We start from the raw sequence: 16882 nt of genomic DNA, 5'->3' as shown, positions 1-16882 counted from the left end.
GGAGGGCTCTCCAGGCACGGGGTCAGCAGGGCAAAGTTCCTGGGAGGGAGGCGGAGTCAGGGAGGGACCTCGGGCTGCGGGCTTTGAAGTCAAGCCCGGGTAAGAACGAAGGCCCGGGGTAGGCAGAGTGGAGCCTCAGCCCACCCGGGGGCTGCGAGGCCCGGGGCGCTGTCGCCCGCGGGGTCCCCCAGGGGCGGAGGTGCCAGCCGCTCCAGGCCACGGGCGCGTCGGGGTGCGCGGACTGCCGGGAGGTACGAGCACAGCCTGGGGTATCGGGGGCGCCTCCCGGACCCCGCCGCTCCTCGGGACCCCACCGCCGCATTCCTGGCTCAGCCGCCCTCGCCGGGCCGGTGTAGCCGGTGACCTTCCCGGCGCGGCCAGGGCCCCGCCCCGTCCGCGCGACGCCACTGGCTGGACCCCGTGCCCTTTGCAAACACCGGCTCCCATTGGCTCCCACGGCCCCGCCCCGCACTCCCGGGCCACCGCCCGCGCGGGAACTGCGCGTGCGCGGGGGCGTGTGTGAACGCGGAGAGGTGACGCGCCACGCCGTGCCGTGCGCCTCCGCGGCTCCGCTCCCGCCAGCTAGTCCCAGGCGGTTCGCCGCGCCCCCCGCCCGCCCCCGCCCACTCCGGAAGGCGCGCCGGCCTCTTCCCGCCGTCGCCTCGGCCGCTTACGCGGGTTCCAAAGGCGACCCCCGCCGCTCGGCCCCGGCGGAAGGGGGCGGGGCCCCAGCTCGGCCCGCCCCCGCGGAGGGATACGCGCGGCCGCGGCCCAAAACCCCGGGGCGAGGCGGTCCGGGCGTGTGAACGGCTCGGCCTGCTGCGCGTGTCGTCGTGGTTCACGCGGGGCTTGGCTGGGCAGTGCGCCGCGCGGACGGCCTCGCCCGAACAGGCCCGCGGTCCGAGGCCGGCGCTCCCGGCGCACCTGCCTGCTGTCCGCGTCGGGGCTACGCGCGGCCCGGAGAGGCCGTCCTCCCGCGTCCTCCACCGCGCGGGGAGCCGGGCCGGGCGAGAAGCGGCGCGGAGGCCGGGGGCCCGCGCCCGGCCGCCGCCCGCGATGCTGCTCTCCAAGTTTGGCTCCTTGGCGCACCTGTGCGGACCAGGCGGCGTGGATCATCTCCCGGTGAAAATCCTGCAGCCAGGTATGCGGGGGCCGGGGGTGTGGGCGCGCACCGAGGTTGGGCGTCCACCGGGGTCGGGGGGCCGGGCTCCCCGGTCGCACCAACCCCGCCCGTGCGCTCTCCACAGTCAAGGCAGACAAGGAGAGCTTCGAGAAGGTGTATCAGGTGGGCGCCGTGCTGGGCAGCGGCGGCTTCGGCACGGTCTACGCAGGCAGCCGCATCGCCGACGGGCTCCCGGTGAGTCTGGCCGCCCGGCACCCTGGATTCTCGGCCCGCGCGCGTCGTTGCGTCCGCGTGGGCCTGACCACTGGTCCCTTCCCCCCAGGTGGCCGTGAAGCACGTGGTGAAGGAGCGGGTGACCGAGTGGGGCAGCATCGTAAGTGTGGGCGGGGAGCGCGGGGCGCCGGGCGGAGCGGGGGACGCGGGCGCCGGGCGGAGCGCGCTGACCGCCGTGTCCCTTAGGCCGGCGCGGCTGTGCCCCTGGAGGTGGTGCTGCTACGCAAGGTGGGCGCGGCCGGAGGCGCGCGCGGGGTCATTCGCCTGTTGGACTGGTTCGAGCGGTCCGACGGCTTCCTACTGGTGCTGGAGCGGCCCGAGCCGGCGCAAGACCTCTTCGACTTCATCACGGAGCGGGGCGCGCTCGACGAGGCCCTGGCGCGCCGCTTCTTCGCGCAGGTGTTGGCCGCCGTGCGCCACTGTCACGGCTGCGGGGTCGTGCATCGCGACATCAAGGACGAGAACCTGCTGGTGGATCTGCGCTCGGGCGAGCTCAAGCTCATCGACTTCGGCTCGGGTGCGCTACTCCGCGACACCGTCTACACCGACTTCGACGGTGAGCGCCCTCCCCGCGGCGAGGGCCGAGGGGCTGGCGACTGTTGGGGCCGCGCGCCGCGCCGGCTTGCCCAGAGCGAGGCCTCGGGCCGTTGGGTCCGGCAGGTTGGGGCGCGGGGCGGACTCCAGACTCCTCTTGGCCGGCGCCGCCTCGGGCCTCCCCTGCGCGCGTGCGGAACGCGGGGGCGCCGCGCAGAAATCCCCGCATTGCGGTTCCGGGGAAGCCGGGGCTCCCCGCCCCTCTCCTTCCCGGTATCCTCACCTCACATCTGTTTGTTGTGAAACCGGACCCCGCGCTCATGTGACCCGCCTCCCGCGCCGGGCCAGCTGGGGGGGCGGGGCGGCCGGCGCCCGGGGAGGCCACGCCTGCCGGGGTTTTTCCAGGGTGAGGACCGGGCCCCGGCTCCAACGCGGAGAGGATCAGCTGGGAGCCAGGGGTCTCGGTGTTCGTGTGCTGCCGGCCTGGTGGGGCGCCGACCCGGCAGCCAGTCTGCTAAGCCCCGTGTGTCCCCCAGGCACCCGCGTGTACAGCCCCCCGGAGTGGATCCGCTACCACCGCTACCACGGGCGCTCGGCCACCGTGTGGTCTCTGGGCGTGCTGCTCTACGACATGGTTTGCGGGGACATCCCCTTCGAGCAGGACGAGGAGATTCTTCGGGGCCGCCTCTTCTTCCGCAGGAGGGTCTCCCCAGGTGCGCTGAGGGGCTGGGCCTGCCACTGGTGGCGAGGTGTCGCGGGGCGGCCCTGTCCTGACCCCCTCTTCCCCCACAGAGTGCCAGCAGCTCATTCAGTGGTGTCTGTCCCTGCGGCCCTCTGAGAGGCCCTCGCTGGACCAGATCTCTGCCCACCCCTGGATGCTGGGGGCTGAGGGGGGCACCCCGGAGAGCTGTGATCTGCGGCTCTGCGCCCTGGACACGGACGATGGGGCCAGCACCACGTCCAGCAGCGAGAGCTTGTGAGCAGGGCCTGCCCCTGGCCGTGGGAACCGGAGGGGACCCCTGCGCTATGCCCGGGCCCTGCGCTGGGCCGGCTCTGCCGGGCTGTCTGCTCCTTGCGAAAAGCAGTGACCTCTGACCCCTGGTGACTTTTGCCTCTGGCACCGGCCGGTTCCTTTGCTTTGAGTGCCTTTTCGAACGCTGCTCTCACGGGACTTAGTTTTCTCAAGCTCTGTCTGTCCAAAGACACTCTGGTCGAAGCCAGGTCCTGCCTGCCCACGGCCGGCGCTTGACCCGAGACCGGAGCTCTCCCGTGTCCTGTGGCCTTGTCTCACGTGGGCACGGGGTCCCTCATCATGCCCCCCCCCCCCCACCCTCGTGTCTCGGTGTTCGTCTGGGCACGTCTGTGCACAAGCAGTGCGACGTTCAGGCCTTGCTGCCCGCCCGCCCGCCTGATGCGTGTGCAGGCCCGCCCGGCCCGCCCGATGCGTGTGCAGCCGTCTTATTTATGGTGTGACCCCGACGAGGGCTATTTATTGTTTAATTTATTTGTGGAGGTTCCTCCCTCCCAGCAGCTCTAGCTCCTCAAGGCCTGTGGGCAGAGGAGGGGGCGGCTGTGCGTGTGGACCCCAGGTCCCGATCCTACCCGTGTCTGTCAGAAGGTGGACTTGTACAGTGGCTAATTTAAGGGGAGTGGGTGACCCCGCCCCCTTGCGGCTCTGCGCCCTTGGGGGGTGGGTTTTAAATTATTGACCTTGTACAGTCTGCTTGTTGGCTCTGGAGGCTGGGGGGTGGGGGGACAGAGTCTCAAGCCTTTAATTTATTTCAGCAGTTGTGTTTGTGTGATCCCGGTGTGCGTAGGCACTGCGGATAGGGTTTTCTTTCAGTTCAAAAGTGAGATGTCTGGAAATCATATTTTTTTATACAGGTATTTCAATTAAACTGTTTTGTATGAAATGGAGATTCTGTGTTTACGGGGCTGGGTCATCTTGGGTAAGAGAAGGGGTTTGGGGAGAAGGGACCTCTGGTCCCTGCATAGCTCCCTCTGCATTTCCTGTGGGGAGGTAGCCGCACGAGGCGGGGAGGTGGCCGCACGAGGGGCTCAGGCGCTTCCCTCCCAGCTTTTGGCCTTCTTGCTACCCTGTTTGGACCCTGCTGCCCCAGGGGAGTGGGAAACACACTGTGCCCTCAGGGGCCCCTGGGGGGAGGAGCAGGGAGCCAGGTCCTGGGGGGTGTTGCCAGCACGAGTCTGGGGCCATGTCTGGCAGTGGCCCCAAGAGGCTGGAAGGGGTTCTGAAGCACGAGGAGAAGTTTGCCAGGGGAAGGGGGTGGGAGGTGTTCCAGGTGCGGAGGACAGAGGTGGCGCGGTTGGGCCCCGGCCTGACAGGTGCAGGGTGAGGTGGCGGATGGGAGCCACAGCCAAGTCCAGGTGTGGACACGTGGGCCAGGCTGCAGTGTGAAGGGCAGTCCGTGGAGCGTCTGGCCATGCCCTGCCCCGCCTCCACGGGAGCCCTGTGCTGGGCGTCTTGCGCTGGGGCAGGTGCTGGAGCCCCTAGAGGCCTGTCCCTGGGTCCCACGGCGCAGGTCCCGTGTCTCATGCCTGCTGGTGGGCCCTGGGAGCAGAGTTGGACAGAAGGGCGTCCGGGGGCCGAAGGTTAGAGCAGAGGCAGGAGGTTTTGGAAGGCGAAGCTGGAGGAAGTGGAGTCGGCCTTTCCCCCGGTGGGCAGGCGCTGGGGTGCGGCTCCGGCCTCGGCCACTCAGAAGTCAGCGGGCGTCCGTGGCCTGCCTGGGGCCTGGCGCCTCCCCCCGGAGCTGCTGCTGCGCCCCAGGCCTCCCCGGGGTGACCCCCGCAGTGTGTGGGGTGCCGGGCAGCACTGCCCGAGTCCTCCCAGGCTCCGTGGGGCTCTTCCCCGTTGCTCACCCTGCCTCTCCGCGGAGCGGGGCACTCGGGCGGTGGCCCCGCACCCAGGCTTGAGGACGGGCCCCCGCCCCCCACCCTGGTGACAGTGATCCACGTGACACCATGATCCCGGCTCCCCCTCTTGCGAGCTGAGGGTGCACCCAGCCCATTTACCCCCCATCCTCAGTCGGTCTGTCTTCCAGACCATCCAGTGAGCACTCCCAGAGCTTGCCTTAGTGTGGGACCCAGTCCGGCTTGGGGAGGGCGAGGCGCCCCCCACTGAGCCGCCAGGCACTGCAGCCTGCTGGGAAGGCAAGGGACTCGTGGAATTGGGGACCCACTTGCTGGGGATGGTCTGTGCCACTGGTGCCCCTGGTGTCTGCGGGCCCCTCTGCCGGGGTGGGGTCTGTCCTGGCAGTCAGTACTGGCCCTGTCGGTGGGGCTGGGGGCTGGGGCTGGGAGAGGGGGCTCCTCTGGCGCAGGGCCTCTTGGGACCAGGATGGGGTTGTTCCCGCGGGCAGGACCCCCAGCCCCGCCTTGAGGCTGCTGGCACCGTCGGCTGTGTGGACGGCCTGCGGCTGGAGCAGAGGGGACAGGCTGCTTGAAGACCGTGGAGCGCCCGACCCCCCAACCCCTGTCCTGCCCTCCTCGAGGCTGCCAGCTTCTGGGCCAGGCCCAGGCTTCTTCCAGCAGCCCCAGTCCCAGGGGCTCCCCTGGTCCAGGGGCTCTGACCGTGTCTGCCCGGCCAGCCCCCATCTCCACTCAGCCTCTGATATCTTGACCCGTTTAGTATCGAGGCTCCTTTAGAAACACTTGCTCACCTCCAGCCCTCAGGGGCTTTCCTTGGGGTTGCACAGAACCCCGAAATCATCACGGAAAAAACCGGAAACCCGAACGCGCTATGGCCCTCGGGGGTGCGAGCACCTCTGCTCGGAGGCGCCCACGCCCACAGGAGCGACACAGTACACCCCGCACTGTGCTCCCGGCCAGGCCTCCTGGGGGCCGGTGGGTGCTGGCCAAGCGATGAGGTGGTGGGCGGGCCACCTCTCCGGGCTGCTCACCTACCTGCCTGAGGCCGGCCCAGCTTCCGGGGCAGCGTCTGGGAGGCACATCCAAACCCACTTGCCACAGCTGTCAGGGCCTCGCTGTTTTTTTCCTCCGGTGCAGCCCCCAAAAGGAAACCTTGGCGTGGCTTTGGTGCCTCGGCTTCTGAGAAAAGGGAAGTGAACCCACCTGGGAGCCCCACCCAACCCTCTGGGCACCCAGACCCTGGCTGGGGGAATCCCCGTGCTCTCCGAAGGGGACAGGCTGGGTGGCTCCCACGGGGGCGGTGGAGACTGGACAGGCAGGGGCTGGGGGGCCATCACCTGCCTGCGTGACCCTGGCCCTGAGCACTGCGGCTGGGAAGGGCACCCGGGTCTGTGGACGCTGGCACGTCACAGGCCCGGGCTGGAGCAGGACAGGGTACGCACTGAGCTGGAGGCACACGGGGGCCTCCGGGGAGGGCACCCTGTGAGCGGCAGGGCCCGGGGTCCTGGGCAGGCGGCAGGCGGCAGGCGGCAGGGACGGTGTCGGCCAGGCCCAGCCGGCCCACAGTGCAAGGGTAGGGAGAGGAGCTCGTTGGGCCCAGTTCATCCCTGACCTGCAGCTGTGGCTGAGGGGTGCAGGGCCCAAGCTGATTTGCTGGCCCTGGGGTTCCTCAGTGGGTCTGTCCCCTCTCTGCAGAGGTCTCTGATTGGGGCGGGGCGGGGGGAGCTGCCTGAGCCCTGGGCACATGACTTCCAGGCAGCCTTGGCAAACCCCTGAGCTTCGATTACACAGTTGACACCCCGCTCTGCCTGCCCCCCGCCTGGTCCCCAAGGGTTCCTGGCAGTCAGGCCTGTCCGGGCAGGGAGGGGAGCAGGGCCTGCCCCTCCAGCACTGGTTACGGCCCTCCTCCTGGCCTGGTCCCGGCAAGAAAGCCCTTCCCAGGTGCCGGCCAGGGTGCGGTGGTATGGGGGCCTGCTCCTGGATGAATGAATGAGGGGCCCCTCTTTTGGGGATAGGTCACCTATACTCGACACTGAATGAGTCAGGTGAGGGAAACTGAGGCTCAGGGAGGTCAGGGACCCACCCAATGTCATAAACAGCCAAGAAGACCACCCCACCTAGGGAGGGGAGGTGCCCTAGGGCAGGACCCCATCTTCCTAACACACAGAGCTCGGAAAGGTGGGCTGGCTCTGACCTGGTCTCTGGCCCCCTCCTGCCCACCCTGCTGCCAGGAGGCCGCCTGCCCTGATACGAGGCTCAGGCCTTTGGTGGGCATGGCACCTGACATCACTGGGCCTGTACACCTGCTGGGGAGGCTGGCATCTGGTCCAGGGCCTTCAGGCTTCCCCACCCCAGGCAGCCCTGCAGGAACCTGAGCCAGTTCCTTGGAAGGATGGAGAGGAGAGCTGCTGATGCCCGAGGCACCAGGCCAAGCCCAGCCCAGGAGCCATCTGCCCCATTCCTTGCGGCCCCCAGGTCCCCTCCAGAGCCTGGGCTATGGGGAAGGGGCTGGACTGTGACGGTGAGAAGGCCCTGCTGGTGTCAAGTGGCAGGGCCTCTCTGGGTTGTAGATGCCCTGGGTCCTGGGACCCAGTGACTAGGAAGCCTGGGAGGTTCCACCCCCTGGGCAAGGCCGGCCAGGAAGCCAGGGTTCCTGGACCACTGGGGCACTGCCCGAGGCTGTGTGAGCCTGAAAGCACCAGGCCGCTTGCTGGTCTCCCACTTCTCACCTTGGCAGGGGGAACGGGGCCTGGAGACGTCTGGACTGGGGTTCATATCACGGCGTGGCCCGTTTGATGGGTCCCCACAGAGGCACCCCCATCCTGGTGAGAGTGTGGGGAGGGGTCTGCAGCCCCACCCTGTGGAGCACCCCAAGGGGGTCGCCCCAAGCCTCCTGACCCTCCCTGCCGGCTGGCTTCTGCTCACCACGCCTCCCCCAAGCCGCCTCAAAGGGCCCTTTCCCTCTGGAGGGAAGCAGACACTCCTGACCCCAGGGGCTCACCCCTGCCAGAGGGGCAGTGACCCAGACAAATGGGCATGATGGTTTCGGGATGTGACAGAGACATGGTGGTGGGGTTCTTAGGGGTCGCTGTCGGCCTTCCTGCTGAGTGGGCCCGAGAGATGGCACTGGCAGCTCTGCAGAGATCTGGGGAGGGGGCGCTGGCAGGGGGAACAGCAGATGCAAAGGCCCTGAGGCAGGTGGAGGAGCCCAGGCCCAGCTTACTCAGGGCTGGAAGCAAAGGACAGACACAGGAGGGGCTGCACAGCCTCCACCAGCACACGCGCTCCTGCAGTGGCCCTGGATTCTCCCGACAGCCTGCTCCACCTGGGTGGGCTAAGGGGGTGGGTAAGCTGAGGGGAAGGAGGTGGGGGGCTTCAGAGGCCCTGAGCCCTGAGCAAAGCCGTGGGGCCGCTCTGGGCCTTCCTGCCCAAGCTCCTGCCGGTCGCAGCGCTCTCTGCTGAGAGATGAGGGTTAGGGTGCAGCAGCGCTGTCTGCTGAGAGATGAGGGTTAGGGTGCAGCTGGCCCGCAAACCTCAGCGTGCTGGCTGCCGAGGTCCCTGGTGCCGTGGCTGACTCCGCATCCTTCTCAACAGGCCACAGCAGTGGGGGGGGGGGTGCCCCCTACCCAGGGGCCGAAGGAGGCGCCCAGTGACCCGAGCCGGCCCTGGAGCAGGTCAGGGGCTGCTGTGGGGTCCCAGAGTCCCAGCTCTGCCCCTGCCCAGTGCAGGCCACTCAGCAGCCACCTGTCTCCCCTCCAGAAAGGCCCAGGGGTACCACAGAAAGGGTGCGTGTCTGCCCTTGACAGTGTGCGCGTCTGTGTGTACCTGTGGGCGTGTATGTAGTGTGTGTGGGTGTGCACCTCTGTGTGGTCTGTGCATGTGGGTGCTCGTGGGCACGGGCACGTGTGTGTGCACCCGGGCAGGACCTCATCTAGGCAGAGCCCGGAGCCAAGACTCGGGGTGTCCTCCCCCCGTGTTCCGCAGCTGCCTCCGCTGTGTGACGCACCCTCCCTTCAGACGCCGCAGCAGCCCGTGGGGGAGCCCCTGTGACTCAGCGCCTGCGGGGGGGCTGGGAGGTGACAGAGGAGGAGGCCGGAACCGGGCAGAGAAGAGGGCAGGAGGCTGTGGCAGTAAAGGTCCTGGCCCCCGAGCGCTCCCACCGCCCAGCGGCCACCTGCCGCGGTGGCAGTGCGGTTACATGCATGTACGGTGTCAGGGCACAAAGGCGTGTTGGCCCACGTGTAGGGACCGTCTTCAGCCCCCGAGGGGGCTCAAGAGCCATGAGGGCATCAGGGTCATGGGACGTGGGGGTTCCCAGAGGGCCCTGCCGAGATCTGAGGGGGGGTGGGGGCAGGGGGCTGAGGGGAGGTGAGTATGCTGGAGTGAGGGGGGGTCCCGGGCGTGAGGTGCACGTGGGGGGCTCAGGGTCCTCCAAGTCCAGGAGGCAGGTGGGCCCCCGATGACTCGGGAGGCAGAGGCAGTCAGACCCGAGGGGGAGTGGAGGCTCCCCAGGCCCCTGTCCACGTGCCCAGGACGCCCCCGCAGGCACAGTGAGGCCCCTGCCTCCACAGCACCCGCTTCCGATGAGTGCTTCAGGGGAGGCCCTGTCCCATCCTGGTGCTGACCTGCCCTGGGCCTGAGGACTTCTCTTTGCGCTGCCGTGCGGGAGGGGAATCTCAGGACCTGGGGGCGGCCGGGGGCTCGGAGCTGTGGTCCACTGGCCTCCCCACCCTGGGACGTTACGTCCCCTTCCTCACCACACGTGGTCACTGGGGGCCAGCAGTTCTGTCTGCCCTGTACCTGACTCCCTAGTGGGCACAAAGGGACTGAAGTTTGGGGATCCCCGGGGCCAGTGGGGTCTGTCACGGGGCAAGAAGCAAGGGCCGAGCTGGGCCTGGAACACAGAGGTGTGCACCGTCGGGTTGGCAGGGTGAATGCCATCTTTCACCCCGGCCACACCGCAACGGTCCCTTCCCTGGGGACACTGGAGCATGGAGTGGAGGAGCCCTGGCCTGGGGGTGGGGTCTCAGGGAGGGGCAGAGCCCAGGGCAGGGTGGTGGCACTTGTGGGGCAGGCCCAGCCCCTTGGCACCATGTTTGTCTCTGTCCAGGCAGCCCACCCTGCCCATCCTCGTGGGGGTCCCCCCTGGGGTCCTCCAGGCCGTGTCTGTCTTCGGGGCCCTGCTCACTGCCCCCCAAGGTGTGCCCGCCCAGGTACGCCCCCGCCCGGCCCCGTGCACACACCAGGCCTTTCTCTGCGCGGCCACTGGAGGTCCTGGTCAACCCTGCCCCCCCCCCCGCCCCCCGCCCTCTCACCCGCGCCCAAGAGCCGCCAGCTGCCCCCGCCTCGGGGCCCACCCCCACCGCCCCTAGACAGTACCCCAGCCTCCCTCCGGGCCCCCAAGGTGCTATGGGTCCCTCACCTCCCGAGGGGCCTGCTCGCTCCAGGACCTGTGTGGGGCGGAGGTGATGAGGGGGCCTCCGCCAGGGTAGAGCCCCGGGGGCAGGGTCCGGGTCAGGCCCTTCCTTTCAGCTGGCTGCCTTTTTAATAACAAGCAAAATTCCTCTTAAAAATACTCTGAGCCACTTTAAACATTTCTCAGAGAGTTAAATGGAAATCTAATAAAATCTGTGAAAAGTATTTTTAAAACAGCTTTATTGAGGTGTAATTTACATCCCATGAAGTCCACCCACTTTCAACGACTTCAATGAGCCACCCACCCTTCAATGGTTTTAGTAAAACTTCCGAGTTGTGCAACCACCACAGTCCGATTTTAGCACGTTTTCCATCCCCTCGATGATCCCTTGTTCCCCACGAGCAGTCACTCGTCCCCCACCCCAGCCCCTGGCAACCATGCACCTGCTTTCTGTCCCACAGACTGGCCTTTTTTGGACATTTCATATAAACGGAATCTACAACTTGTAGCGTTTGGTATCTGGCGGCTTTCGCTGAGCACACGCATTTTGAAGTTCATCCGTGACGTAACACGTCCATAGTTGGTTCCCATAAACATATTCCATTGTAGGGAACACGTTCTGCTTATCCATTCACCAGCTGATGGATGTTTGCTTTTTTCCCCCCACATTTTGGCTCTTACGAATAAGGCTGTTATGTACATTCAGGTACATGTCTTCGTGTGCACGTACATTGTCATTTCTTTTAGGTAGATACCTAGGAATGGCATTGCTGGGTCATGTGGGAAATTTCCATGTGACTTTTGAAGGAGTTGGCTCTACAGTTTGCATTCCCACCAGCAATGTGCGAGGCTTCCAATGTTTCCACGTCCTTGTCAACGCTCATTATCATCTTTCATTCTGACTGTAGCCATCCTAGTGGGTGTGAAGTGGTGTTGCATTCAGTTTCCATTTGATTTTCCTAATAGCTAATGATTAGACATTGCACCAAAGAAGATACCCAGCTTCCCCCCTCCTTCTTTGGTTAAATGTCTAATCAAACTTTCGACCTATTTCTTACTTGGATTGCTTGTCTTATTGTTGTTCTTTAAAATCTTATATATGTTTGTGAATTGTGGTAAAATACACACAACTTTCAATGTATGTCGTATTCTGAGTTGTGAGTGTTCTTTATAGATTCTAAATGCAAGTCCTTTATTATTAATACATATAAGATTTGTGACCATTTAACCCAGTTTTCACCGTCTTACTGCTGGTGTTTGAAACACAAAACGTTGACTTTTGACCAAGTCCAATTTGTCTGTTTTTTCCATGGGTCCTGTCTTTAGTGTTTGCTGCACCTACTCAAGGGCACAAAGGTTTTCTTTTATGTTTCCTTTCAGAAGTTTCATGGCTGTAGCACCTACATTTAGCTTTATGGTTCATTTTGAGTTAATTTTTGTGTATGGTGTGAGGTAAGGGTCCAAACTCCTCTTTCCCCATGTGGATATCCAATTGCCATAGCACCATTTGTTGAAAAGAGTATCCTTTTCCCCAGTGAAAGCTGTGGCACCTTTGTCAAAACTCATCTGATCGTTTATTTCTGGATCTCAATCCTGTTCCATCGACCTGGATGTCAGTCCTTACTGCAAAACGTGCTGTCTTTATCACTGTAGCTTTAGTGTAAGTTTTAAAATTGGAAACTGTAAATTCTCCAGCTTTGCTCCTTTAAAAAATTGTTTTGGCTATTTTGTGTCTTTTGCATTTCCATACACATTTTATGATCAGATTGCTAATTTCTGCCCCCCAGAAATCCACGCACGTTTTGATAGAAATTGCATTCGGTCTGTTCAGTCTGTGTGTATCGTAACAGTATTGAGTCTTCCCACCCATGAACACTGAATTTCTCCCCGTTTATTTAGATCTCTTTACTCTCTCTTAGAATTGCTCTGTAGTCTCAAGTGTACAAGTCTTGCTCTCCTTTTGTTAAGTTTATTCCTAACCATTGTATTCTTTTCATTGCTGTTGTAAATGGAGTTGTTATCTCAATTTCCTTTCTGGATCGTTCATTGGTAACGTATCGAAATGCAGATGGTTTTTGTATGTTGATCTTGGGTCCTGGAACCTTGCTGAACGCACGTATTAGCAGCTTTTTCCCTCTATGTTCTGCCATTTGGCCCCAAATGTGTCACAAATGCAGAAGTGCATAGTTTCTGGTGGAGGAAAAGGGAACCTTCAGGTACGTGGAAAGTACCAGGAAAATAATGGAGAGGAAGAGGTTCAGTGAAATGACGCCAGAAGCTTTAAAATTTAAACTCCCGCTGTCACCCCTAATCCGAGTGTGCATGGATCTGATCCTAATTAGCATATCAAATACTTGGAAAATTGATCTGACAGGTAGACCTCCACCCAGGTCTCAGAGTGAGTACTAGGTGGTGCCCACGGGGCCAGACCTGATAAGAACAGCAAGCATTGAATATCGATTGGACATTGGAACCAGAGCCCACAGGAAACTAACATTCTCCATGGGCAGGGGGAGACCCATAATACTCAAATGTCCGGGGTAGAAACTGAAATCGCTTGGTATACGAAGAACATGAAAATCTCAACTCACATAAGAAAAGACAATAGACGCCAATGATGGGATGACACAGATGTTTGAATCATCTGACAGGGACGTTAAAGCAGATTATATAAAAATACTTGAACTACAAATTGCAAACAGTCTTGACAAAATACTAACATAGAAAGACTTAGCAAAGAAATAGAAAGATATAAACAAGCAAATAGAAATTTTGGAACTGAAAAATTCAATAACTAAAACAAAACAAAAAACCCTCACTAGATGGATTCAATAGCAGAATGGAGATGACAGAGGAAAGAATCAATGAACTCGAAGATATATCAATAGAAATGAATCTGTGGGAATTCCCTGGTGGTCCAGTGGTTAGGACTCAGCGCTTTCACTGCCGAGTGCACAGGTTCAATCACTGGTCAGGGAACTAAGATCCCACAAGCTGTGTGGTGTGGCCAGAAAAAAAAAAAAAAAAAAGAAATTAATCTGAAAAATAGAAAAAAGATTTAAAAACTGAACAGAGTCTCAGGGGCCCATGGGACCACAACAAAGGGCTATATTTGTGGTGCTGGAGTCCCAGAAGGAAAGGAGAAAGACTGTGGGGCTGAAAACATATTTTGAGGAAATAATAACTGAAAATGTTGCAAGTTTGGTGAAAGATATAAACTTACAATTGAAGAAGCAGGGCTAATCCCATCCAGGATAAACTGAAAGAAATCCACACCAAGACGCTTGAAAATCAAATTGCTGGAAACTACAAACAAAGGAAAAATCTTAAAAGCAGCCAGAGAAAATTTATGTATTACCTATAGAGGAACTATGAATTGAATGACTGGTCTTCTCTTCAGAAACCGTAGAGACCAGAAAGAAGTATTGGTAATACAACATTTTTCTGAGCACTGAAAGAAAAGAAACGTCAATTCAGGTTTCCACACCTAGCAAACTTCTGTAACTTGATAAACAGCATCAACAAAAATCCTACAGCTAATATCATACTCTCTGTGGAAGACTTACCGTGAAAGGCTTTCTCCCCAAAGATCAGCATCGAGTCAAGGATGCCCATCTTGTCATTCTTATTCAACACAGTACTAGAATCTGTAGCCAGTGCAATAGACCAAGAAAAGGAAATAACAGCATACGAACTGGAAAGGAAGAATAAAACTGTCCTTTTTTCTAGCAACACAATTATCTATGTAGAAAATCCCAGGGAATCTATTTTTTAAAAAAGAACCAAACTGTTAGAACAAATAAGTAGTTTAGAAAGGTTGCAGGATACAAGATCAACACAAAGAAATCAATCATATTCCTCCTATATATAAGCAGTGAATAATTGGAAACCAAAATTTTAAGAAAGTTGCTATTTATAATAGCTCCCATTTAATAGACATTAAAATGTCTAGGTGTCAGTTTAGCAAAACGTGTACAGGATCTGTGTGCTGAAAACTACAAAATGCTGTTGGAAAAATCAGAAAGATCTAAACAAATGGAAAGACTTACCATGTTCATGGATTTGAAGACCCAGCATAGTAAAAATGTCATTTCTCCCCAAAGTGATCTACAGATTTCACACGTTACCAGCCAAAATTCCAGCAAGATTATTTTGTAGATGTAGACAAGCCAGTTCTAGAATTTATATGGAAGGGCAATGAAGCTGGAATAACTAAAACAATTTGAGGACTTCCCTTGTGTTGCTGTGTTAAGAATGCAGGGGACACGGGTTCGAGCCCTGGTCTGGGAAGATCCCACATGCCGCGAAGCAACTAAGCCCGTGCGCCACAGCTACTGAGCCTGCGCTCTAGAGCCCGCGAGCCACAACTACTGAGCCCACATACCACAATTACTGAAGCCCGAGTGCCTAGAGTCCGTGCTCCACAACAAAAGAAGCCACCGCAATGAGAAGCCCACGCACCACAATGAAGAGTAGCCCCCGCTCGCCGCAACTAGAGAAAGCCCGGGGGCAGCAACGAAGACCCAACACAGCCAAAAATAAATTAATTAATTAATTTAAAAATAAAGACAGTTTAAAAAAAGTTAAGAAAACCCCATACACAGGGAGATCAGCTCGGTGCTTTGTGAACACCTAGAGGGGTGGGATAGGGAGGGTGGGAGGGAGGGAGACGCAAGAGGGAAGAGATATGGGGACATATGTACATGTATAACTGATTCACTTTGTTATAAAGCAGAAACTAACACACCACTGTAGAGCGATTATACTCCAATAAAGATGTAAAAAAAAAAAACCCCACAAAACTCAGCACTAAGAAAACAACACAATTTATAAATAGGAAAGGTCTTGGGACTTTGGGCATGGGTTCGATCCCTGGTCAAGGAACTAAGATCCTGCGTGCCACGCAGTGTAGCAAAAAAAAAAAAAGGATGTGACTACAAATGCGAAAGGTCTTGAACAGACGCTTAGCATCATCAGCCACGACAGAATCGCAAACTAGAACCTTGATAAGAGAGCACTGCGTGCTTCTCAGAGCGAGTAAAGAAGAGACACTGACAATACCAAGTGCTGGCGAGGATGTGAAGCAACGGGACTCTTGGATGGGGATGCTGGGAAGGCAAAGCGGTGCGTCCACTCTGGGAGATGCTTTCTCAGTCTCTTATGCAGGTAACTATATGCTTACCGTGGGAAACAGCAACCCAACCTCAGGCGTTTGTCCTAGAGAAATGAAAATGTGTGTTCACACACAAACCTGTACATGAATACTGGTAGTGACTTTATTTGTAACAGCTGGAAACAACCCAGACATCTTTCAGTGAGTGAACAGATGAACGGGCCGTGGTGATCTAGACCATGGAATACTACCGAGTCACGAAAGAAACAAACTGTTGATTCACACAACCTCCCAGATGAATCGCAAGACATTACAGAGTGAGAGAGGCCAGTCCCCAAAGGCTGCCTTCTATCTGTTTCCATCCATAGGACCAACCTACCATCATGGAAAACAGATCAGTGGTTGCCAGAGGTTATGGGTGGAGGAAGTGTGCCCGAAAGGCATGGCAGGGGGTAGGTTTCGGGGTGATGTAACTGTTTTGTAACCTGTTACAGTGACGGCTATCGGCATGTGTTAAAATTCAGAGAACTGTCCACCAAAATTAAAAAGTCAATTTTTAATGGAGGGGATAAATTAGGAGTTTGGGATTAACATATACACACTACTATATATAAAATAGATAACTAGGACCTACTGTAGAGCACAGGGAACTCTACTCAATATTCTGTAATAAACTATATGGGAAAAGAATCTGAAAAAGAATGTATATATATAAACTGAATCACTTTGCTGTACACCTGAAACTAACACAGTATTGTAAATGAACTATATTCCAATATAAAATACAAATTAAAATTTAAAAAGTCAATTTTACTATGTGACAATTAAAAATTAGATGAACAAAATATTTTTTAAATGTATGTTTCAGGCCATTTTAACGCGCGCCCGGGCTTTCTCCTCGCAGCGAGTTCTCCTGCCGGGGGCGAGGGGCGACGGCCGCGCTTTCTCGGGGCACCCAGTCGCACAGTCTGGCGCATGCGCCCGGGAGCCGGGAGGATGGTCGTGGGGTCCCTCCTGGGTGGGTCAAAGGCGAGACAGAGCCTTGCAACCCAAGACGAGGGAGGTGTCCTTAAAGATGTTCCCCCCGATAAAAGCCACAGCGGGGCGGGACGGGGGGCAGAAGACGCAGGCCCTGGAGCCCCGTCCCTAACCTGCCGCGGGGGGGCAGCCAGGCTCCCCAGCCCCTCCCTAACCCCCCGCCCCTACCCGGCTCCCGGAGGCCTCCCGGGGCCGCCCCTGCCCCTCGCCCTCCAGGGCGTGTAGGCCAAGCCCCAGCCTCGTCCCCCGGGGCAGCCTCCCTCCTGCGACGGGCCCGCCCCGCAGCTGCTCCCTCTCCGCACCCCACCTGCGCCCCAGCCGCCGCCCTCCGGAGGAAGCGCGACCCTCCCCAGCCCGCCGCGGGGACCGGGGCGGAGACCAGACTTGGAGGCTGGGGGCGGGGTATCCTAGCGGCCGGCCCCGCCACCCCGCCCATCCCGCTGGCTCTTCGCGAAGCTCGCACCCGGCAGATCCCCGGAGGCTCCTGGAGCGCAAGGGC

General features: G+C 59.1%; 1 protein-coding gene across 1 annotated transcript; it reads left to right on the top strand.

Annotated features, from left to right (window-relative positions):
• The first annotated feature begins 777 nt into the window (after positions 1 to 777).
• On the top strand, positions 778 to 3847 carry PIM3 (Pim-3 proto-oncogene, serine/threonine kinase). Its single transcript, XM_032647066.1, has 6 exons — positions 778 to 1141; positions 1248 to 1357; positions 1446 to 1496; positions 1583 to 1952; positions 2467 to 2643; positions 2723 to 3847. Exons 1-6 carry the CDS (start codon positions 1057 to 1059, stop codon positions 2908 to 2910), a joined length of 981 nt encoding a protein of 326 aa, XP_032502957.1. The 5' UTR covers positions 778 to 1056; the 3' UTR covers positions 2911 to 3847.
• Positions 3848 to 16882: the final 13035 nt, after the last annotated feature.

The sequence above is a fragment of the Phocoena sinus genome, chromosome 10, assembly GCF_008692025.1.
Source record: "Phocoena sinus isolate mPhoSin1 chromosome 10, mPhoSin1.pri, whole genome shotgun sequence".
NCBI classification, from domain to species: Eukaryota; Metazoa; Chordata; class Mammalia; order Artiodactyla; family Phocoenidae; genus Phocoena; species Phocoena sinus.
The sequence above is the reverse complement of the archived record's forward strand: the minus strand, read 5'-3'. Positions and strand labels throughout refer to the sequence as shown.

What these genes read in the sequence shown, in the direction of transcription:
- PIM3 (XM_032647066.1), top strand. Translation starts at nt 1,057, where the DNA reads ATGCTGCTCTCCAAGTTTGGCTCCTTGGCGCACCTGTGCGGACCAGGC. An exon ending in CGTCTACACCGACTTCGACG is followed by an intron (nt 1,953 to 2,466) that starts GTGAGCGCCCTC and finishes TGTGTCCCCCAG; the next exon opens with GCACCCGCGTGTACAGCCCC. An exon ending in CCGCAGGAGGGTCTCCCCAG is followed by an intron (nt 2,644 to 2,722) that starts GTGCGCTGAGGG and finishes CTTCCCCCACAG; the next exon opens with AGTGCCAGCAGCTCATTCAG.